This window comes from Hemiscyllium ocellatum, chromosome 7, assembly GCF_020745735.1.
Source record: "Hemiscyllium ocellatum isolate sHemOce1 chromosome 7, sHemOce1.pat.X.cur, whole genome shotgun sequence".
NCBI lineage: Eukaryota > Metazoa > Chordata > Chondrichthyes > Orectolobiformes > Hemiscylliidae > Hemiscyllium > Hemiscyllium ocellatum.
In genome coordinates, this window is record NC_083407.1 from 68,403,288 (window position 1) to 68,427,219 (window position 23,932).

Below are 23,932 nucleotides of genomic sequence, written 5' to 3' on the forward strand. Positions count from 1 at the left end.
AACGATACCAAAATTAGTTCGTGCTACTAAAATTCAAAAAAATAAATTTAGTAGTAATAAGCTGAATAGCGTGAGTAGTTTTCCTTTTTTGGTATCGGGACATGTTTTCTTATATATGAGAACAGCTTATGTTGCGAGGCAGACGTGAACAAATGTCATGAAAAGAGACCTTACATAAAAGAATGCAGAATCCTAAAAAAAACGAGGGATCTGCAATTCTGTGCCAAATATGTATAGATACAAACCGATGTTTACTAGAGCAACATTTCTGAAAGAGAAATGGGCTCAGATAAATATTACAACAGTAGTGTTCAGGGTGCATGTTAAACTCTTTTCTCGGTTTGTTGGTTGATAAATGAGTAAGTTGGTTACACCAATCTGTGAACGTTTAGTATTACAAGTGGGAATGTGTTTCCTTTCGATTTTCTCCAGAACGGATGAGCGAACAACAATACGACAAGGTACATAGTTTAGAAACAGAAACGGTCGACACCATGTGTATTTTGCTTTGTGAAAGCACTATTCGTTTTTCCAATCTATTAATCTGTAAAGACACACTGGTGGTTGATTTAGAGGGGCAAGGACAATAGCCGAGAGGCTCTTCAATTAGGCAATTTACACCTAAACACAAATTACTGAAGATATTTTGATTCTAGCAGTTTTAAGGAAGCTAATGTTGTTACAACCAGACGAAACGAGTCAGAACTTCCTGAAATACAAGATTGCATGTGCTGTGCCAACATTCTCACGATATCAATCAGAGACACACTGGTATGTCATGGAGATTCAGCATTCAGTTCCTTTATACAATGTTGTAAAACGGTCAATCATTGCAGAGTATCCAGATGTTTAAACGCAATGAAGTGCTCATTGAGTGTCACTAAGGAAGAGCTCATTAGATAGTCCAAGTGCAGTACTATTTCCATAATAAAATTACCCCCATAAGCTAAATAGGAAAATATATTCCAAATGCTCACGAAGCCAACGTGGGAACACTTAATGTCAGGTTCCGTGAGGGGCTGCCCAGCCTTTGGATGTATAGCTTCGTCAAAATAAAGCGCTTATTTTTTTCTCTAATTTCTGAGAGCATCAGAGCAAACAAGGGGAGCGATATTGTGTTTAAGTTTTATTGCAGTGAAAGGTTATCTCCTCACAAAATAGTAGATTCTCGAACAATTTAAATGCTTTAGATTTAGCCCGTTTAATTTCTGTAAAATTGGAGGTTTCGAGGGGGGAAAAGATGGCTGGTATCCACAATATTGCCTTAAAACCATTAAAGCCATTGGTAAAATGTATATGTGGAGGGAAGAAGTCCGGAGGGGTTCGGGCTAATGGCCTATCTAATCCGCTAAAAGGAAACCGAGCCAAAGCAATTCTCAGGAAATCATTATTCGCAATCATGCAGCAATTTAGAGGGCAATGCCAGGATTCCGTCAAAATGCATGAAGAAAATCTATTTCCTAGGAATTTCGATGCTCAACTCGATTTCGTAACATTCAGTAACAAAGAAAGTTGGCGGTGCAGCTCCTTTTCCTGTTCCTTCACTGACCTGCAAGCTTGCAGCTGGCTTAGCTGGATATGGTCTGCTTGAAAAGGCGAATTCCATGATTCTTTGTTCTTTATAGGATAAGCCGTGTAGTTCTCAGACTTGCACATGACATTACTATAATATATCCACGTCTTGATATTATAAATGAGTGATATTCTCTATACCATTTAAATCATTGTCTCCAGTACAAAACGCTAAGGTTCACGCGTAGCAAGATGTCCTTTTCTGACGCCTTCATGTTGAGAAGCTGAAAAGGTATTTTACTGAAGTTCGGCTAAACTGTAGGAACAGGTTCACCAAAAGGACAAATTTTCTATTCGATTAGCTGTATTTCAGCCTGGAGGACTGACCTCTAAACCCTTGACCTTTTGGACTCATTCCTACCCTTCGCCTTTTCTATGTGTTTTAACACAGACAACATCTAGTTAAAGCCAGTTGAAATAGTTTCTCACGTATGAACTACTCCAATTTCTGCAGGGACAAGTTTTGCGGCTATTCTTGGGCGATAATATAGTATTATGCTACTATGGTGTCTCTAAACTCGATTTCTATTACACCCGTCCCCCCACCTTTACAGGAGCGACACTACAACCGTTACCAACATTTTATCTCAAATGTTGGAGCAAGGAATTTGTTGATTTGTTCAGCTTCAAACTTCGCTTAATTTTAGCACAATATGCTTTTGCTGTATTTTCCTTGCTGCACGAATAAAAACAGCATTCAAAAACACTTCCATTCATCTCCCAACATTCCCATTAAATTATTTCTCCAAAATTGCACACAAACGTACTTTGTCACATTTAGTGATATATTTAAAATACTTGAAATAATGTTGACATTTGTGCTGAATAATGGTCTATGATGTTTGTCAAATCAGAATTGAATTCTGTTCATGCCAACTAAATTTTATGGCAACATGCAGAACAACAAAACAAATAAAAGTGAAACAAAAAATCAAGGTATTCAGTTGCTCTCAAACACTATTGCATCCTTTTTATGAGTAAAGGCTGCATAATATTTTTCCATTATTCATTAAGTAAAGAAGGCACATTCTCAAACCAAATAGACACAGTTTCCTATCATTTTTGTGTTTTGGTCTGACCTGTGTTAATGCTAAACTATAATTCATAATCATCTCTCTCCCTCAAAGAATCCGCAGTGTCTTCAATGAAAATTGGGTAGAACAGTTTTCTTTCTGTTTACAATACCCCAGGAAAAGAGAAACTAAAATAACTTCTTAATATTTTGCAATATTTCATAAAACTGCACTGATTGAATTTGAGATTCAGTATGTGAGAACAGCCAAAATAAGGAACAATTAATCAGCTGCGTATGTTGCCTTTTCCAAGGTACAAACTAAATTATCTGAACATATATATGCTCAAAGAGGCTGTAAGCAGTATATGACTTTGACTTTTGTATAACACCTATCTCCTTGAAAAGCAGTCGACTTTAAACCGCAGTTATCAACAAGGTCAATTGACAATGTCTCATATTCATGTAGCCATGTAATTTATCAATATTTAAACCAGCCAGCCACACACATTAGTGTATGTACTGGTTACAAATTATAATTCAAATGTTTTAAATTCAAAAGCTTAATTATTTTCAAGTTTTTTCACTATATAATTTGTCACAAATATTGAGTACATAGATATGGGAAACATAGAACATAAAAGTCAACAACATCATGATTTCTGAACTGTTATATCATTCAAAATTCATAACGTCACATATAATATCAATCACAATCAATCAACGTGCATATTTATATCCATCGATGCACTGCTCCCATGGCCACGTAAAACTCCTATATCTAACTATATGCTGTGTATATGCATGTCTTTTATTCTTAGCATGCTCATAATTTCATCAGTGTACATACATGCATATATGCCTATGTGCATGTGCACATGCATGGATATTTTGCATGTATATTTACATGCATGTATGAATGAATATGTCTATATGTTTGCGTGTGTGTTTGCGATAATGTACATGTGTATGTTCTTACGTCTGTGCACATCTAAGAGCAACAGACATGCATTATTTGACTTTCTATGAAACAATTTTAATATTTAGTTTTATTGAAGAAATCCGAATGAACTTAAACTCAAACGAGTAACATTCGCTGCATTTTTATTGTTGTCTATAACCCGCCTGGTTACTTCGTTTCTTGTGTAGAAAGAGAAACGGCTGAATGGAAGGCAAAGAGTCAATGCGACCATGCCATAGGCTGGTCATTCAAAATGGGACAAAGCTGATGCAACCCAACGCTACTAAACAGCCATATTTGTTAGTCCTTTCTTTTAGAATTTTAAAACATATTTGCCAAGCTAATGTTTCTCAAATGATAAAGAATTTTACATTTTAAGGTTATGTCCAGAGGAGGTGGTAGGATTTTATGTATCCTTTTATATTTGATTCGGCCACGTGATTTACTAAATAATTAATGCAGTACGTCCCGAAAGAAACACGGCGTCGTCATTAATCGGCCAAGCAAAGGACTCTATCACACTTGAAAAGTGAACAGATCCCAAGAATATTATATACAAATGGTCCGCTATTTCACTTTCCTGTTGTAGTTCGTTGCAAGAAACTGAAAAATGGAAGCTTGGTAGGTAAACAATTTTAGTTTTGTTTCTGCTAAGATAGCAAATGAATGTAACTGTCATATATATTTGATGAATAGCGCCCTTTGCTTCTTACTTTGTGCTACCAGGCGACAGTCATAAGTTGTAGTAGGCAGATATACTGACCTTCTATTCGGATTAGCTTTAACAATTTGGAGCAACTATGATAAACTTCAGATGCAGAAATGTGTAACGGCTGCATTTTGGAGAAAGGGGTAAATGTTAGTAAGACTGCGGTGAGGTTATTATTAAGGCGTAGTTGAGTGTAATGAAATGGCGTAGATTTTACGGTTTACTTGTGCTTTATTGCAAACAATGCCGGCTGTCATGGCATCTGCTGCCTATTTGTACACAGCGAAATAGAGGCCTGAGCATTGTTGAATACCACGAGTCATATATTTTGTTTTCTTTGAGAGGTACTGGAAAGTCTGTAAAGGAGATTCCACAAGGACAATTGCAGGTACTCACGTCTACAGAAACTAGGTTGATGAGCGCTTTGTGTTTTTTTAGTCGATGTTTTGCTTCAAAAGATGAAACAAATGTCTTCTTTGAACACACGGGTATTTCCAAATCCCCCCAAAAAGCTAGTGTTGCTTTCTTATAAGCTGTTAAATTATGATCCACAAAGCTAGAAGAACGTGCTTGACCCGTTTAAAGAATAAATGGTTATGATTTCTACCCAGATTAAGACCAAGTTATAATTTCACCAATAGTACATTTTATAATGTAACAAAGTGGCACAATGCTGATTTGTTCAATTGAGGTCAGTTCAGAATAGGGAGGTATATCTCACATACATGATATAGGTAACTGAAGACAATAAAGCCCAAGAATGATTAATCTTGTTATTGTTGGCCGTTTCAGTGACGTGAAAAAAGTTTTAGTTTTAGGGTAAAGCCCGAAAATAAATCCTAAGTAAGCATTTGAAGTTGGAGCAATGAGCAGTGAGACTTTAACGTACATTACAATATAGCGTTTTAGTGACAGATCTTGACAGCTCGGTTCCTAAATCTTTTTCGATAGGTGTACTATAAGCTACATAAGTTACTCTGGTAAATAAAAATATTTTTGAAAAAGGATTTGATCACCTTGTTTGGCGATATTTTACGATATGAACGTCGGCATTTATTGCTTCCGTTGCTTTTGTCACAAAACACTTCTGGAAATTGAATTTGTTTCGTTGTCACGTGTGTAAAGTCGACGTTCGTTTCCTTTTTTAATAAATTATGCATTAAAACAATAACCTATTAATTCAGTTATTCACCGATGACAAATGCAGCGCTGCTTTACTGATGACAAAGCTATGGTTGTGCCGCCAAGTTACTTTCTTTTCTACTCTCACGTCAACTCAATCTCGTTTACCGTTAAATTCTAATCCAGCAAAGAACTAGGCAGACAAAAATCAATGAACACACTTTAATTATAACTTTTTCATTAAATCAAAATAAAGTATTATGTTTTGTTGGGGGGGGGGGGGAGGGGAGGGGGGTCAACAATTTTCCACTTTGTTATAAATCACTGCGAGAAATTCCTGAAAGGGTGAAAGGCTGCCGAGACCAGGCGAGGATTGTAAATCTCTCCCTTTTATTGCTTCATGAACATATGCTGCGGTGGAAGATGTCTTCAGATCCCCATTTGATTATATTCCCCGTAAAGTTGGGTTCCCACAGTGACAAGCATTAGCACATAGTTGCTTCATCTTAGTCTCCTCGTAAAATTATCAGAGAAGGTATAACTTGCCATAATAAAATGGTCTATTTACACTTTTGGGATCAACAATACCAGAACAGAAATTACTTCAAAGTCACAAACATGGATAATTTGAACGATATAAAAGATTTATCTTCTTTACGAGAGCCCACAACAATCTGTGTTACGAAAAATGTCAGAAGACAAAGATTCAAAATTACTCAACATCGGTTTGGGGAGAAAGCAATGCTTTAGCTAAACAGTGAGTAGTAACTCGTATTTTCTTTTAAATAATTTATAATGCAGTAATTGCAAAGCAATATTTTTATAACGACCATACAAGCCACAGAGGGTAAAGTAATTTAGATAAATGTTGCGTTAAGCCAGCGCTAGGTGCAATAAGGTCATGCATTACTGTCAATAGAAATGTTTTTTATTGCTATTAAATTACAGGCAAATGTTTCAGATATTAAGAACAGTTGGAGGTAACATTTAACAGAAACATTCAGCAACTCGATAGAATTTCACTAAAAATTAATTTTCGCTAACCAAAAAATTATATTTCAACAAAACATTTGAGAAAGAAAAGTACAAAATAAACACGGAGGCATCACTCAACAATTTTCAAACGCCGCTTTGGTGAAAAAAAATCTCTAACCAGACAATTGGCTCTGGTAATTTAAGTTGCTTCTCCTGAAAGGAAAAAGGAAAATATCACGTTAATTCCTAGTCCACAGACATCACTTTTATTGCATAAAACGGCAGTCCCAAACGATGATTAATTTGCCCTTCTAGAAAAGAAACAGATTCAGTTTCACAGAACTAGTTTCTATTGCAGAATTTAATTTCTTTAACGGCTTCTATCAACTAATTCAAATTCTAAGCAGGATAAATGTAACGTCCTGCTCCTTCGACGGATTTTAATGAGCTCACCCCCAAAACATATAACCTAAGTATATGGTTGGTGTAATTTCGATATCTATTTTATCATTCTGTTCTAAGTTTTTGTGTTGGTTTTGAAAACCATTGATGTAACTTCTGTTTTCAAAACTCTAAACGATGTTAAATGTTTTATACGTACGTTGTCTGCGATATATGTATTCACAAATTCCGATTCTATCAAACTAAACTTCTTTTGATTAAATGAATGAGTGCAATAATCAACACAATATACTAGAAGGAATGCTTAGCAACAGACAGCATATAGGCAATGAAATGGCAAAAAAAATACAAATCTATTGTTCAGTTTAGCGAACGTAGCGCTACTCTGAAAAAAAAACACTGCCTCACGATGTGTTTTATTCAAGTAAAGAATACTGAATTTTCACTCAGCTCTTCGTTGGTGCTAATGTAAGAAGTGACTCGAAACACCGTTCAATCCATATTAAATAGATGTTAGTGAGGTAGCGCTGGATCAACTTACTGGCTCAATCAGAACAATCTGGTAACACAGATCACGTGAACAAATATGCCTGTATCTTAAGGCAGTGCCTATATTTTCTGATTATAAAAGGTATCCGTTGCACTATAAAATTCATAAATTGCAACTTTTTAAAGGAATATCTACTGGTTTATAAATACCAATTGTTCGTTGGATGTTCGATTATAAAGTATCGGTTTAGATTTAAAAGCTAAAGCATTACTGGACACCGTTTTTATTGGTAGTTGTCCCTGAGACCGAAGCCATTTCTATCGGGAATAGCGTCTGCATTTGGTATCGAAATGTCTGTAAAACCGCAAGATCTGGTTTAAGGCAGCATTGTCTCCAGACAAACGGCAGAGGATGTTATTCGCAGCTGCAGGCTAAGAAATTGAGTTTGAGAAGCATAGATTTATGATAAATTGACACACAGGTAAGCAATGGTATGGTAAAATGCAACCTTTAGCAGAAGGTTTGGATAATGCCTTCAGCAAGAGGGCATATTATTCATGCCAAATTATATGAAATTCTGATACAAACTAGTGTATTCTTTCTATTTCCGTGGAACAACCACAAACTGGTTTTGGAGCAAAGTATGACGCTTTATAGAGAGAAAAAAACATTGCTCTTCCACGAAAGTGCGCAATTTGAGAAAGGTTAGATCGGACAAACTAAAGCAGTCCCAGATTTGTCTTGTGGCTGTGTTTTAGCTGATTCTGCGGTTTTATGTAAAAGGAAAACGAAATAAAAAGGCATAGAAACCCAGGGAACTTTTCAAACTGTCACTAGCAAACTTAGATCGTAAATCACATTAATTTGTTGTCTCTAGCTTATCGTCAGGCTGCAGTCCTCTTTGATTTATGCGTTTCAGAAATATATTGCAGGCTAAAGTTATTGCGGCAGCCCGTATAAATTATTTCTCAATTAATGTTATTTTCTTTCAAGGAAAACAATTTGTGATTTTCTAGGAAGTAAGTATATCCGTATTTTTAAATACATTAAATATCGAATATTACATTCATAACAAACGTGTCAGGAGATCGTCTCCAATGGCTCAGGTTCAATATTTTTCCAGTTATCTACTTCGCCGTTAACCACGTTAGGTAAATCCTGTTAAACGAAATCGTCTCCTTTCTCCCAACTCCTGGTGTCTAGGCGACCGTTTTAGTGGAATCTTAACGTTAATAGTTAACTTGTTTTTTTCTCCTCCAGTTCTAAAAACGCTTTAAATAATTCTTCATTAACTGTTCCAAACAGAGTAACTGCATTATTTTCCAAATTAAAAGCATAAAAATTCCCACTTTATGCATATTTCACCGTTATTACTGTAACGCTTTGGTCTGACTGTAGCCTGTGTGATCGGCAGTGGGATCAAAGTTGCTTCTTTATGAAATTGCATTAAAGTTAGTATAACAAGACTATCATTCGCTGTAATTTTAATGATCATTATTGAGGACTTCTCATTTATTTTTCAATTAAAATATGTATGTATAACTTGTCCAAACTCACGAGTGTTTCTTACAGATTTGGACATTTTAGTAGCATGTCCACAGGTATAAAAAATAGGTTTGCAATGTGCATATGTGCTTTGTTCGGTCCAAAAAAAAACTTTTGAGGCGAGCATTTTTCATTACTGTATGCCTCGAAGCTGCTGGGCTGCCATGTTAGTCAGCTGAATCCAATTACTCTGAGTAGCATTTCATTTTGCTCGATGGGGCCACTCACTTATAAATTCACGTAAAATTTCAATAAACCTCCCTGCAGCTCCCGTCATGATATCTTTTAACATTTATTTATAGTGTGGCTTTAGAATATTTACCCCCCTGAAAGAGAAGTCCAAACTTTTCAGGCACCATATACAGTAATCGCCTTGGGCTCACAGACGGAGTGTCCTCCACAATGGTTTGGCAGACAGTAAGCGCGAATCCATTCCAAACTTTTTCTACCTAAACTAGTTTGGGAGTTTAGGAACATGGCGAAATAAAAGTTTTCAAAACTTATCGGCGTAGCCACTCTGTCAACAAGGTTTACATGGGTAGCCTACTCATACTCAGGGACGGAGTGTGAGAGGTCTCTTCCAACGCTGCGAAATCAATAAGATGTTTAAAAACTTACCATCCAGGTCATTGCTGAGCAGACCTGAGCTATCAGTGACTGTTTGAAAGCAACCAAGTGTTTAAAGCTTGTCGACTGCGTTCGCTTTCCTTGGAAAATCGCGAGTTTGCTCTGCAAATTCTTAACTTAATTCCGGTCATTACAGAGAAATAAAAGATTTTAACTTGACGTATGGCCACGTGAATACATTACAAACATTCTGGTGGGAGGCATCAGACCGAGGACGCGATGTCTTGCCGACTGTGATTTGGATCCTCTTCTAACTTCAAATTATATCGACACAAGTTGGTGAGACTAGTTTGTAAAGTGCTGTGTCTTAGTGGGCTTAAAGACGGATAGAAAGGCCATGGTGAAATTGTGTGATGGGTTGTATTGTGAGGTAGTAGAGGCGCTTCCGTTGGTTGTTCATTAAGTGGTGAGTTATTGCTGTACAAGCCAAAGGTCATTTCAAAGGCTTATGATTCTTATATATTGTCAGCTAATGACGGGAATTTCTTTGTCCATCTGATCTGCCGCAGTTGCTGTTTTTCTTAAATGCATTTACAAATTTAAGCATGTGCTTTGAATAGGTATAACGTTGACAAAAACGCAGTTTCTGTCTGACTTCAGCTTCCCTTCACCTTCCATCTGTTTCTTGCACATTGATTTGGAGTTTGCAGCCTGTCTGGAGATGCCAGCGGGGCTGTATTATTGCATTTTAGCCCCCATTTTGCATAACCAAGCTCTTTATTGCGAACATTATGATCAAGTTTGATCGATATAAAATATTACATGATGTTTGGTATCCCAATGACAAAGCATAACCGCCTGTCAATATAATACATTATTCATGAGCTTCATATATGGCGCCAGGGCTTTTCTTCCAAACCTCCATATTTGTATTGTTATGTGAGTTTGCTATAAAATATTCGGCAGAGGTGATGGTTTGTCTTTAAAAGCATGTATTTAAACGACATCAAGAAAATAAAGAATTACTTATTTTATATTGTGAAGGTTGTTGATGTTAGTTTTTGCAGTCATTTCGAAAAAAAAAGTCTGAATGCATGATATAATATTGTGGTTCTTATTTAATACTCCGTTTGGGCTCAGGTTCCATTAAAAGGCCACTGCAGAACGATCTATTTTCTTACCAAGTGCAGTAGGCCTCAAAATATCATGTTCATTGGGTAATAAGGCCACCCTTGAGGCACATTTCTGGTATTTTAAATGGAAGTTCCTATTCCAAATGCTCGTTGCTATTAATAGATTTATGCTTCCGCAATAACAATTTGAGTTATGAAAATCGCTTCAAATAAATGATTTGTTGTGTTCAAATTCTCGGGAGGCATTCTTCACGAAATCCTGATTTTTACTGATTTTAAATACATTTCATCCCTTCCTCTTTCCCTTATTTCATTTTAATTTCACTTGATAATGCAACTCACTTCGTTAAGCACAGAACCCTGCTATTTAATACCATTGATTTTCTAATTTCTGAGGCATTGAAAGTTTTTTTTTAAATCACGAAGTCATTAGATTAAAACTCACGAGGAAACTGTTTTTTTCTGACATTTTAATGTAAATAATAAATCAAATACATTTTGGGCAGAACAAGAATGGATCTGCACGGCCTGTTCAAAGTTCCTTTCATTTCTTTGTTTGATAGGAGCCAAAAAACGACCTAAAATATACAGGATATAGAGAAATAGCATTAGTGAATGAGAAAATATTTAATTACATTTTCTGTTTTCAGAACAAAGCCAGTGCCTTCTGGTCAATCTGGACAGATTCCAAGCCCAAGCCAAGCAAAAGCACATAGAAAATTTCTGTGCGGTGAGTTTTTATACTTTCCATTTTTTTAAAGCTGTTGGACTCACTATGGTCAATAAGTAACTGAGATTCGTTCACGTTTTCATATTTTAAAGACCGGAACACAGGTACCAAAATTGAAACACAGTTCTCGAATGTGATCCATGGTTTCTTCAGTTGCGCCCATTCCCGTGCTAGCCGCCCGTGAGTTTGTCTCTACCCTGTGCTAGAACCAAGGCTTTTGTAAAGTAACCCGTAATTCCGGCAATTTGGTCGGCATCTGATTGCAGAACAGAGGCCTTCAACGGAATCGATGCGATTGAAAACGGGAGGGAATGAAATGTTAGTTAAACTAATCGCTTTATGGACAGTCTTCATGCACTCTTCAAAAAGGCATGTTTGTAAATATGGATGACTGTGTGAGATTCGTTCAAACAAAAAGTCGGTAATATTTTTAGAGTATTAAACATTATTCGTTTGAGCCTGTGATATTCCGCCAACTGCTTCTATTTCAGTTCTTTCAAAATCATTTTTCAATCCAGCTGAGTTTCAACCTTATAAACTGTGTTTGTTTCCATTCCTTTTCCTTTTCTAACTCGTACCAGGCTTCACCAAGAGATCGACATAATTGTTCTGACCAAATATCTAGTTTGTAAGTTAATTGTTCATACACTTGTGTTACATTTCTGTGAAAATCACAAGATGAAATGTAATTTGAGGCAGGAATCGCACAACTCATGCAACTTTTATCATCGACAGTAAACGTGTTTATCCCATTTTGGAAGGAATAAAATAACTTACGTTGAAAGTAAGTTAGCAGCTGAAACCTGGTGATCATTAATTTAATGATGAGATCCTGTTGCCTTTCTTGTAATCCTGGATTATTTTTCCAGAGACTCCAGGAAATTGCAGCAGAAGGCAAATCATTCCAATTTAAAGCGAAGTTTCCAACGCCTATGGTTTAGGAACTAACCGCAAACCAAAAGATATTGAATTATCCAAGTTGCAATCTGAACAGATGTGGATATCCAACCAGAAATCTGAGCCAGAACTGATCCTCTAAGTTTAAACATAATTAGCATTGCTATGTCCCCACAATATTCTACTTCTTCTCGTGAGCTATAGCCGAAGATGATATACATTTCAGTAGGGTTTTTAACGACACATATATAATCAAACAAGTTAATCAAGCATTTGTAGACTTAGAAAATAGCTGAAATATTTATCACTAATAACTTTAAATTGGACACTCCAACCAGACACTAAGCCGGAAGAGAAAAGCGGTTTTCTCCCCCTTTCCCTCAGCTTCATACCTGAAATCAAATCTTTGATTTCATATTTGACTCCCAGCTAATGTTTATCCACGGCAATTCTCAGTTCTTCCCGCTCGAGCCATGTGCTTCTGCTGAATGTGAGAAGCTTCTGGTCTGATCCGTAATTCAAAATCCCTGGCAACTTTCAATGGTTTATATAAAATCCTGCAAGTGCTGGCGAAACGCCTTGTTGATAAGAAACTTGCCGAGTATGGACATTCTTTTTCAGGACTTTCCTCCTACGCTGTAGCTGTTTTACACTTCTGAAGATAGCAAGTCTTTGGAAAGTGTTTTTCTTTTCATTCTGTAGTGAAGCGTTTACGACCGTAGCACTAGCAGTCATAAATTTTGCGCAGCCCACAATGACAGGTGCATTGATATTCACTGTGAGGGCTCTAGCTTCTTGCTAACGAACTGCCCACCTTTAGAGATGCTTTCTAAATTGTTAGGCTACTCTGCTAATATTTAAGTGAAAAATAAACAAATAAATGAATGATTTGACTAACAGTTAAAAAGACAGAAACCATTTCTCAGTGGTCTGGCCTCGGACAAATAAAACAGGACAAATGGCATAGCATTGTGAGCCATTACATGGAGTGGGGGTGGGGAGAGACATAACAATCCATATAGTTATGCCTGCCTTTTTAAAAGCAGTTTACCTTTTCCAACGCCTTTTGTAGACGAGCTTAAAATCTGCGACACTGAAAAACTGAATTATAATACATTGATTTCAATCCTTTCATGGTGCATGCGGTACCAATATCCTGTTCGTAATAGCAGTTTTCGTCATTAAGATTTGTCATTGATGTTGCTCAAAAGTACTTAATAATTTGCTTTTTTTCGCCATGTGTCCCGTGATTTTGGATAATATATTTGGAAATACCAAAGTGGGGATGATGGTCCATAACAAGGTGTTACTTATCAAATCTTTGTATTACGTCTCGCACCCTTGCATTTAGAAAACATGTAAGGTAAGAAAGATCTGAAAGATGAACGCAGAAACAGTTGACCATTGTCCAAATGATTTATGGCCCATGGCTGCGATTTAAGTTCAAGCAGAGTTCACAAGCAGTTGGAGTTTCTGAACCAGATCTGCCGCTTCACCACAACCTTTCCACAATGCTTTCATATTAATGTTAGTTTTGATATTCTGAAGATAGCGCCTTCAAATCCATTGCAAGTTGGGAGGCTGGCTGCAGTGGCGGAGGTTCAGATCCCATGGCAGTAAATAATACTGAGTTACTCTCTTATCTCTTACATATAGCACAGATTAGATGGGCGGGGGTGGGGTGGGGGGAGGTGGGGGGAACAGAGATGTAATTAAAATTCAGATAACTAAGCAAAGGACTGCAATGTACTAACAATTTTATTAAAACGGCAAAATGGATCGAAATGAATTCAGGATAACAGAAGAAGACAAAATATACGACACACAACGAGAACAAAACAGTTAGAACAGAAAAGAAAAACATTGACTTGTTTCTAAAAGGAACAGCTGAAATGTGCACGTGTGCCTGACTGCAACTTTGGAGGCCGCAGATCATAAACCTCATATTTCATTAGAATGTCAAGTCTTGTATGGCTGAAGGCTTTTTCTAAATGAATAGAAAATCTATTTGTGACGTGATATAGTATCTAGATAAGTCACACGTCCAATGGCTATGATGGTTTCTACAGCAATATGTGTTATTTAAATAATGTTGCAGATTAAATATTATATATAGAACACTGACCAATCACTTTCTTGTAATTTCAAGTATATTTCACAGTAGGTTATTTTAATACACCTTTTGATCATTTAATTACAGACACAAACAATTTCCGACTTTAAGATATATCTTAGGGAACCTAATTTGGACTACAAGATACCATGCCACAATCAAAATATCTTGGCTTTTTTGGCGGGACCCCCCACCTCATGCAGACGTGGACTTGTTGGGAACGCTACTCGCAATGTTAATGCGAACTTGTAAAAGTCTTTGATGAGAGATTGGTTGAAGTAAAATGCATTTTTTTTGTCAAAATAAAGTCACAAATGAATAAGGAATATTTAGGAAGTTGGTATTAGGGTCTCAAAACAAATAAATCTATACAGAAATAAATTAGAAAATATGAACATTTAAACAGTTTGTGTGCTATCACGTATTTGAACAGCTGTTGCCACAGCCAAAGAGCTTGATCTGCGTTGTTTCAAAACAATTGTAATATTATGAACGTTTATTGACGTTAAGAGAGGTTCTGTTAGCAAAGACTAAACCTGCACTCATTCGCTGCTTCTTTTGGATTCAGTTTAGGTTAGTTTGACTTTTTTTCTGTCGTACATGTTCCAAAAAGATCATCACATCCAGTTACATGTGCTATTTTGTTGCAGACTGGTGCCTAAACAAAAGCCGATGTAAGCAGCAGAATGCAGATGTAAAATGCTGACTTGCTCATTTCTCTGTTTTAATTCGAACAAAAAGATTGAATAGGTGCTAGTTATACTTTAACTACTTTGCCTGCCCGCTGTCATAAAACAGAAAGATATAACAGAAAGCAGCAGATTCGCTTCACACAAACCTCTCTTACGTTGAAGAGAAAGAAGGCAACAATGGCGAGGGAACACTTCGTTGGTTTTTCACCTTTTGGAACTGGCCCGATCCATCATGTCCTGTGTAACACTGTCTAGATCACAGAATAAAACGGTCTGTACCCACAGCAAATGCTGTAGGCAAATAAGCCGCCTGTGACTATGGTATTTTCGTTCTTTTTAAGAAGGGTCTTTTTGTTTTTCATCATTATATAAGTGGCCTCAACCAGTGAAGCCATCTGGAATAGCACTGTGTGTCCCACCGAAGTCCACTTACATCAAGAATCACTGGGACATGTTAAGCGTTTTTGACTTCCAGTGTTGTAGAATAGTAAAACTACAGTGTAAAGCTGATTGTTATCTATATGCTGTGAAATATTTCAGATGATGGAGACATTTTATTTCATGTCTGGTATGCAATTACTTATTGTCAAACATCAAAAATAGCGTATTTATGAAGAAAGAATTCCATCTGGTAGGCATTAATCGATTAGTAATGTATTATGTATTTAAATATTAGTAAACTCCAATGAAGTGTAATGAAAGAGCAAGAAGTCGAACTATAAATGTTTCCAACAATTTGTTTTCAATAATCATTTCAAGACTGCATTCACAATTTGAAATTAATTTCTCGGAAATCAAGAAAGCATCAAAATGTAAAATAAGTTGTATTATAAAAGTCTTCCAGAAGTTGTTCAATAATTTATTCTGAATTTCAGTAACTTATTAATAGTCCCGTAAGGTCAATCACAGATTTGCAGAAGGAGGGGAAACCTATTCTTCTAACAACGTATAATGGGACTTTATGGATTGGATGCGACTTTTATGTTGTACACTCTGAATTAGGAGTTCCTAATGTTTTACATTATTGTCTTTTGCCTCGTTAACTAAAGGACTGCTGCAGACTTGTGATTGGTGGAATAGTGTCACGTGATCGAAAGTGTCAATGCTCTTCGATAAGGGTGTCAAGACCCTATCATTTCGAAATAGCGAGATGCAAAAAGCGACTTACTACGACAACTCCGGAATATTCGCCGGTTACTCCTACCAAAAGGCTAATGCATACAGCTACAGTTCTAGCCATCAGGCCTACCCGCCATCTTCCGTTGAAAATGATTATCAAAGCTCGACGTGCCCCATTCAGACATCTAATGTCAGAGTCCCAAACCATAAACCCACCGATATTAATGGCAACTGTATGAGAACAAGCGGCAGCCAGGGCACTGCCCAGCCCCCAAGCATGAATGAGCCACAGCAGCCACCTCCTTTACCACCCTCACCCAATGCAAGCAACACCTCAACACAGAAAAGAACCAAGTCATTGTCAAATTCTTCCACCAGCCCAGCTGCTACTCTCACGAAGCAAATCTTTCCATGGATGAAAGAATCTCGTCAAAATGCCAAGCAGAAAAACAACTGCACAGTTGCAGGTATCCTTCAGCCCTTCGCTTTTTAGATTTTGAATCACGTATTTTGATAATTAAGCAGGAAGGTTACCAAAACAGTGCACTTAAGTAAGACCATTGCCACCAGTCTGCACAATTTGGAACCGCACTGTGACTCCGTAATTAACACTGCTGCCTCATAGTGCCAGCGACCCGCGTTCGACTCCATCTACATGACTGTGTGAAGTTTGTACATTCTCCCCATGTTTGCGTGGGTTTCCTCTGGGTGCTCCGCTTTCCTGTCACAGTCCAAAGATGTGCAGTTTAGTTGGATTGGCCATGTTAAATTGACCATAGTGTCCAGGGATGTTCAGGCTAGGTGAATTATTCATTGGGAATACAGGGTTGCAGGGAGATGAAATCGGGATAAGTCTGGGCGGATGCCCTTCGGGCAAAGGGGGATGTAGGTGCTGACTCGATGGGTCGAATGGCCTGCTTCCACACTGTAGAGAATTCTATGATTTATTGCCGTCCATAAGATTGTTGGAGAGAGTTAAGGATCATGACATTTTCAGGGCATCTTCTCAACATTTTGGTGATAATTTATGAGACATTGAATACTAAGTTACTGCTCTGGGAAGAAAACGAATATCTGAAATATTCGGTTGACTCATCTCTTTCATGCTTAAATATCATGCAACTAAATTGTAAAAGATGTAATTCTCGCATTTAATCCAAATTAGCTTACTTTTTTCACACTGGACTTTGTTATCAACAGAGTAGAGACTAAGAAAATAGAGTTATTTCAAAACTTTGTTGGTATCTCACTTAAATATAATTAATTTAGTTGTTCTGATTTCAGTTTATTCTCTCCCTCAGTTACATTTCCTGCAAGTACAGAACTTCGAGCACCAATGACCTTCAACCCCAGTTTTAAGGTGAAAACAACAAATACTGGAAATCACAACGGGTCAGACAGCATCCATGGAGAGAGAGCAGGCTAACGTTTCGAGTCTCGATGACACTGCGTCAGAGCTCACTTCCGCTGTGATCTCCAGCATTTGTTGCTTTCAGTACAGATTCCAGCATCTGCAGTAATTTGTTCCTCCAGTTCTAAGGTAGAGAACCTCACAAATTAGACTAAATACAAAGTCATATAATCATGCAGCACGGGAACAGACCTTTTGGTCCAACTCGTCCGCGTCGCCACATATCTTATCCCATTTGCTAGTATTTAGCCATGTCCCTCTAAGTCCTTCATACTCATGTACCCATCCAGATGCCCTTTAAATGCTGTAATTACGTTCACCTCCCCAGGCAGCTCGTTCCATACACGCACCACCCTCTGCGTGAAAAGTCTGCCTCTTAGGTTCTTTCTAAATCGTTCTCCGTTCACCTTAAACCGAAGTACTATAGTTTTGGACTACCCTACCCTGGGAAAAAAGATCTTGGCTATCCATTCCATCCATACCTCTCATGATTTTACGAACCTCTATGGTTATTTTTCATTTAAATAGATTCAGGTGAAATGCTTGTTTTATTTTGTTAGTGAAACTTCCGGTGGAAACTCCGAAAAACCAGTCCATAAATTATGAATTCATGAATTAGGAAAGAGCACTAACAGCCAATACCAAAAGAAAATAAATGACGTACGTGAACGAGCGCCTTTCGAGTCTAGGACGGCGTAAAAAAAACCTTGCCAATGATTTAATTAAGAAGTGTCGTCAAATGCTTACTTGAGTGTTATTGTAGTTATAGCACATTTCTGTCTGCCATCGACATGTTACCCTTCAGATAGTAACGTATGTCTTTATATTCAAATAGCCCGGGGAAAGCAAAATAGTAACAGAATCCCTTTGCAGTTATTTCACTAGTTCAGAGTCAAGATAATATGCAGTGGGGTTTCTAGGCTGGGCGTGCTTGTTTCCAGGTTTATTTTATCGGAACCAACATACTGTTTTCATTTTGTAGGTGACAATTGTGAGGATAAAAGTCCACCAGGTCCATCTTCCAAGAGAGTCCGTACTGCCTACACCAGCGCACAACTCGTGGAATTGGAAAAGGAATTCCATTTTAATCGTTACTTGTGCCGTCCTCGGCGAGTTGAAATGGCAAATTTATTAAACCTGACTGAACGCCAGATTAAAATCTGGTTCCAGAACAGAAGAATGAAATATAAAAAAGACCAAAAATCCAAAGGAATCATGCATTCCCCTGTTGGACAGTCTCCAGAGAGAAGTCCACTTTTGAACGCGCAAAATAATATTGGATTCTCAAGTCAGCTCCCTACTGTCAACAGTCTGAGTTACGAAGCTCCTTCGCCAACATCATTCACCAAATCCCAACAAAATATGTATGGTTTGGCTGCGTACACTGCTCCACATAGTAGCTGCCTACCCCAGCAAAAAAGGTACCCAGGCACAGAGTATGATCATCACACTCTGCAGGGCAATGGTAGTTTTACCAATCATAACTTGCAGGGCAGCCCTGTATATGTTGGAGGGAACTTTGTTGATTCAATGCCAGCTTCTGGTCCCATGTTCAACCTTAGCCATCTTCCTCATCCTTCATCAGCTACTGTGGACTATAGCTGTGCTGCTCAAATACCGGGCAATCATCATCATGGACCTTGTGATCCCCATCCTACATATACAGATCTGACTCCTCATCACACATCTCAGGGAAGAATTCAAGAAGCGCCCAAACTAACACATCTGTAATGGGCTAGAACGGTTTGCCAAGCGATGTCACTTCGCTTTTTTATTACCTCATTTGTATCAAATATTCTCCTGCTATCAGACTGCCACAGTATTTGTCCACCATTCACTTTCTACCTGTTACATTGCTTTCCTGTATTCATTTAAGGGTCTACACGTCGACCATGCCTTTCGTTAAGATCCTAGCGTAATGCAGAATGCAAATAGAGGAAGAATTGCTTGAAATAGGTGCTCTTAAAGGTAAGACATAATGAAGTCAGTCTTCAGCAACCCTTCTTAATGTGGAATTTAAAAGACTGGTAATTCTAAACTCCACTTTGGTGGATTCTGACCGTAACTGATCTAACTACCCAGAACTTCAGCTCTGGACTTCTCAGTAATGAACGAACTGAATTGAGCATCAATAATATGTATTTATTATTTTAAGTCGAAAAGAAAAGAAGATTTTTCTATTACTTATTTATCCTCGTCTTAATGTATTTATGTGAGATTTATAGATCTTATACAATCTGACTTTAACCTGTTTGATCCATGTCTGTTACAATCATATTTCTTCCCTTTAGTAAACCTGGGTTGAAACTAGATGAGAGGATAGTTTTTTTGAGCAGTTGTATCAGTGGCTGGTGTTTTTAGATTATATAAGGGTTATCTCTGAAAGCAAATTGTAAGTTATGATTGTAGTACATCAAAAAATATGTGACACTACACAATAGACGACACATTTCTATAAGAATACTTTATTTCAATTGTCTGGTACTATTCCAAAAGATATTTAGAATAAAAATGTGTTCTTTGAATAAACCCGGAGCCTTTATTTATAAATGCATATGCACCATTCCAGCTGTATGCTTCGCCATCTTGTCTCCTCACTTCTCATTAATACAAGACAAGCTGACTCCAGCCAATGACTGGAGATGTTCGGCAGAGCTGTGGTCTGATTAAATATATATTATATATGCAAAACAATATATTGCATTTTCTAATGATATGTTGAAATAATATGAAAAACGTTTGCGACGCTTTTGTATTGTGCTCACCATTATAAGATATAAAACGTAAAGAATCAGGCATATAGAATAATGAAAAGGAAAAGGCTGGGGTGGGGAGCAATTGTGTAAGTTAGATCGCGATGAAATGTAGTCACCTAGCAAGAGATAAATAAAATAGAGCAAACTAGGATGCATTTTAACTGATATTATCCATTATTACTTGGTTTGTTTTTTCTCTAAGTTAACGGTCGTTGGAATGTAATATTTCCATTGATAGACATTTAAGGAAAAAGTTAACAGCTTTTGTTTTCAAAATACACGAAGAACAATCAATCCAATAAAAAAGAGTCAGCATTGCCATAGCAGTTATCTGATAAACACAGGAATAAATCCAAAAATAAATCTCAATCTGTTACCGTTATCTTATGAAGACGTCAACACTATTATGTAGAAAACCGTGTTCCGAAGTGCCCCAGTGTCAGGTGCCTGCGACAGGGAGCCTGGTCCCAGGCATTAGTTGCTGTCTCTCTCCACAGCAGCAGCCCGCAACCCCGACACATGCGGCGCCATTTTGTTTGACAAATAAAGCAGGGGCGCTGAAAGCCTTCTGGCAACAAAGATATCTCCAAGCCGTCGAAAGTAATGTCATTATTTGAAATAAGGAAGTGGGCCTGAGGGTATCTGAAAACCTCAACAGCTTGACGAAGACCACAATCTAAGGTTTTGTTGACGGTTTTAGAGCTTGAAGTCAGCGTACCACTTATAATTTCTCCTCAGTGTAAACTCCTGATTTACTAAAAATTCCTGACCATAAGCAAATGCTAAATATGAACGAAGAATTGTTCTAATGCCCCGCACACAGCTTCTTTGATTGTTGCTATTTTAAAGATGCCCATTATGAACGCCAACGCCGCAAAGTGGTACAGAACCTTGTTTTGTTAGTACACCACCCACTCGTCAAGGAATGCAAAATGTTGTCTTTCGAATCAGACAGAAGGAGAAAAAAGTCTAACGCATCAATTCTATGTAGGCCAGAGACCAACTAGCTAGTATTACAAAAAGAAATATAATGATGCATTTTAACTGGGGTTTAATGTTTGTTAATCGCAAACATTTTGTATTATGTGAGCAGAGCAAAATAGCAAATATTGTGTTTACTAATTTGCCAATAACAGATTACAGAAAGAGCAGCCTTTAGGTTTTAAACGTCAAGTAACTCACATTCGATGCTCTAAAATGCGGAAAGTTCATAAGTCACAACAGCTGTGCTCAAGGAGAATCCGCGAGATGTTACTTCGCAAATATTTAAATCATTGGCTTGTGGGTGTTTATGAAGTCAACAAATAACATATGAACAGGGAGTCATTTGTAAACAGGGCGTGCTGATCCAGATGGAGAAAGTGAGATGCTACTTGTTCAGAGTGCAAAAAATACACTCCAAGCCATTTCTGAGGGGGTGGAGTTGTAAAAAGTTTACAATATCTGTTTATATTCATGTTAAAATCCAGGGACCGTCTGAAAATGATCCTGTTCTACTTGGCATTGGGCCTCGCTGCCAGCTCCTACTGTCCAGGGTGCTGCTCTGACCACAGCTTGTATTCATTCTTCCACACCGTAGAACCTTGCGATGATTGTCACAGCTCCGAAGATTAATTGATTTGTCGTTCATTACTCCACGCTACACATATGTAGGCAGGAATCTAGACTTGAGTGTTCTTTTCTTCTCAGGGCTAAAACCACCCACCAAGTGATGCAGGATGCTTTGTAATAGTACTGTACACTTGCTATCTTGTAGAAATGACTTTGTACTACTTCACAGTATAAACATGGCCTGGAGACCACAGGGAAATGCTGCCTACACCTTTATATATTTTATTTCAGAATCATTCAGAAAGCCAGTCGTATTTTCCACCCTTGTCATTGGTTAATGCGATCATGTGACGATAAAATCAGCCTCATCTCAACATCGTGTCTGTGTATTCAATAGACATAGTTTAATAATAGCACGGTCCCTTAACGTTTGTAATCAGTACATTATATAAATATACATTTTCAAAGAAACTATTTAATAAGCAATTTTCTACCGATTCTGCCTGGGCAGAAATGAACAACGAGTTTGAGAGAGAGGTTGGTTTTATCAATAGTGAACCATCGCTTGCCGAGTGCCTGACATCCTTTCCTCCTGTTGGCGAGACATTTCAAAGTTCATCAATCAAGAACTCGACGCTTTCACATTCGACACTGATTCCTCCTCCTTTTGAGCAGAGCTTCAGAAGCTTGGACCATGGTAACACAAACCAAAATGAGAAAACGCACACTTCAAAAAGCATTGGTCGGGCCACGTTAGGGGACAAACCTCTGGAATATCCGTGGATGAGAGAAAAGAAAAGCCACAAGAAAAAACCTGTCCAAGCAACGGGATCATTCTCATCTTGTTCTTCTAATGAAGGTCAGGTCCATCATATATTTCATTACTTTTTTTTAGGGGGGGAGCGGAGGTCGTGGTCATATTTGGTGAGCAGAGAATATTTTTTATAAAGGATTACATTTTAAAGCAGTAATAAATGTTTCATTGACTGAAAGATGTCAGACCTGAAAAACGCACATACCCCAACTATATTCAAAACGTAAACAGTGCTTGCTGGAGCCTACAGAACTCCAGGTATTCTGTGAGTATCAATGACCTGCACATAAGCAAATTCCAGACATCTGTATCTGTTTTCAGTTGCCCTGCTGGGCCATTTTCTGCTGGAAGCCTTTTGTGTCTAGGAGGCGGCCATTTTATGTTGCTGGATTATTCGCAAAGATTTGTGATAACTTATCGAAACTTTCCCCTCCTTACTGCAGAAAACGAAGAGGTTAATGAGCCGGACAGTGGGAGCCCTTTTGACAGCTCCAGGAGACTACGAACCACTTACACCAACACTCAGTTGTTGGAGCTGGAAAAGGAGTTTCATTATAATCGCTACCTTTGCAGACCACGGAGGGTAGAAATCGCAGCTCTTCTCGATCTAACAGAAAGGCAAGTCAAAGTCTGGTTTCAGAACAGACGCATGAAACACAAGAGACAAACTCGATTCAAACAAAGCCAAAACACCGATTCAAAGCGCCATTTTGCTAACAGTGTTAATCAGAATGGGTTTTCCACAAGAGGCTTTGCTGAGACACCTGTAAATAAAACTTTGAATTCGTTAGAGAGCGACAAAAATGCTGAGCAAGATATTAGCGATTCTGCTCATCAAGATACATTAAGTGATATCAGCAGTGACCTGCTCACTGTTATTGGCACTTCTCTGATCTGCACCGAGGAAACCCATTGTCATTATTTCCCCCAGAGCTCAGATGAAACTGACTCCCTGCTACCTATGCTGAAAAACTGCTCGGCTGGAACAAGTCCTAGCAGTCCTGAGAGTTTCAGCATCCCATCTCTGGAGGATTTAGACAAAATTACAATCGAACCACGTCTAGATCTGATAGACGAATTACCTCAACTATCTTTGTTGGAAAACGAGGACACACTAGTTATTCCATCCAACGTATTTGACTTTATAAGTGACAATTTTAACTCCACCGATTTTCAGCAATTGCAGTTTTAGATCGACATCCAATTCACGCGCACATAAGCACTGTTGATATTCTTTAACAGTGATAATTCCAAGAACTATATTACTAAATGGAAAGTCATGGCATTTGTTACATGCCTACAGATCCTAGAATTTAAGGATCTCCTGCTCATGTGTTCATTCTGCTATGAATCAAATGAAA

The 23,932-nt window shown here is 37.8% G+C and overlaps 2 protein-coding genes across 3 annotated transcripts; both read left to right on the forward strand.

The window, feature by feature from the left end:
- Positions 1-4,062: 4,062 nt before the first annotated feature.
- On the forward strand, positions 4,063-19,820 carry hoxd3a (homeobox D3a). Of its 2 annotated transcripts, none has more exons than XM_060827321.1 (4): positions 4,063-4,166; positions 11,139-11,218; positions 15,970-16,506; positions 18,433-19,820. In XM_060827321.1, exons 3-4 carry the CDS (start codon positions 16,023-16,025, stop codon positions 19,179-19,181), a joined length of 1,233 nt encoding a protein of 410 aa, XP_060683304.1. In that variant the 5' UTR covers positions 4,063-4,166; positions 11,139-11,218; positions 15,970-16,022; the 3' UTR covers positions 19,182-19,820. The 2 variants fall into 2 exon arrangements, with proteins under 2 accessions (XP_060683304.1, XP_060683305.1); XM_060827322.1 differs by lacking the exon at positions 4,063-4,166 and adding an exon at positions 7,701-7,724.
- A 2,450-nt stretch (positions 19,821-22,270) lies between these two features.
- LOC132817492 (homeobox protein Hox-A2-like) lies at positions 22,271-23,932 on the forward strand. The gene is made up of 2 exons (XM_060827952.1): positions 22,271-22,616; positions 23,015-23,932. Exons 1-2 carry the CDS (start codon positions 22,271-22,273, stop codon positions 23,761-23,763), a joined length of 1,095 nt encoding a protein of 364 aa, XP_060683935.1. The 3' UTR covers positions 23,764-23,932.

Excerpts from the sequence above, each read along its gene's own strand:
- hoxd3a (XM_060827321.1), top strand. The coding sequence starts at position 16,023 with ATGCTCTTCGATAAGGGTGTCAAGACCCTATCATTTCGAAATAGCGAG. Across the intron at positions 16,507-18,432 it reads AAACAACTGCACAGTTGCAG|GTGACAATTGTGAGGATAAA; the intron begins GTATCCTTCAGC and ends TTCATTTTGTAG.
- LOC132817492 (XM_060827952.1), top strand. The coding sequence starts at position 22,271 with ATGAACAACGAGTTTGAGAGAGAGGTTGGTTTTATCAATAGTGAACCA. Across the intron at positions 22,617-23,014 it reads ATCTTGTTCTTCTAATGAAG|AAAACGAAGAGGTTAATGAG; the intron begins GTCAGGTCCATC and ends TCCTTACTGCAG.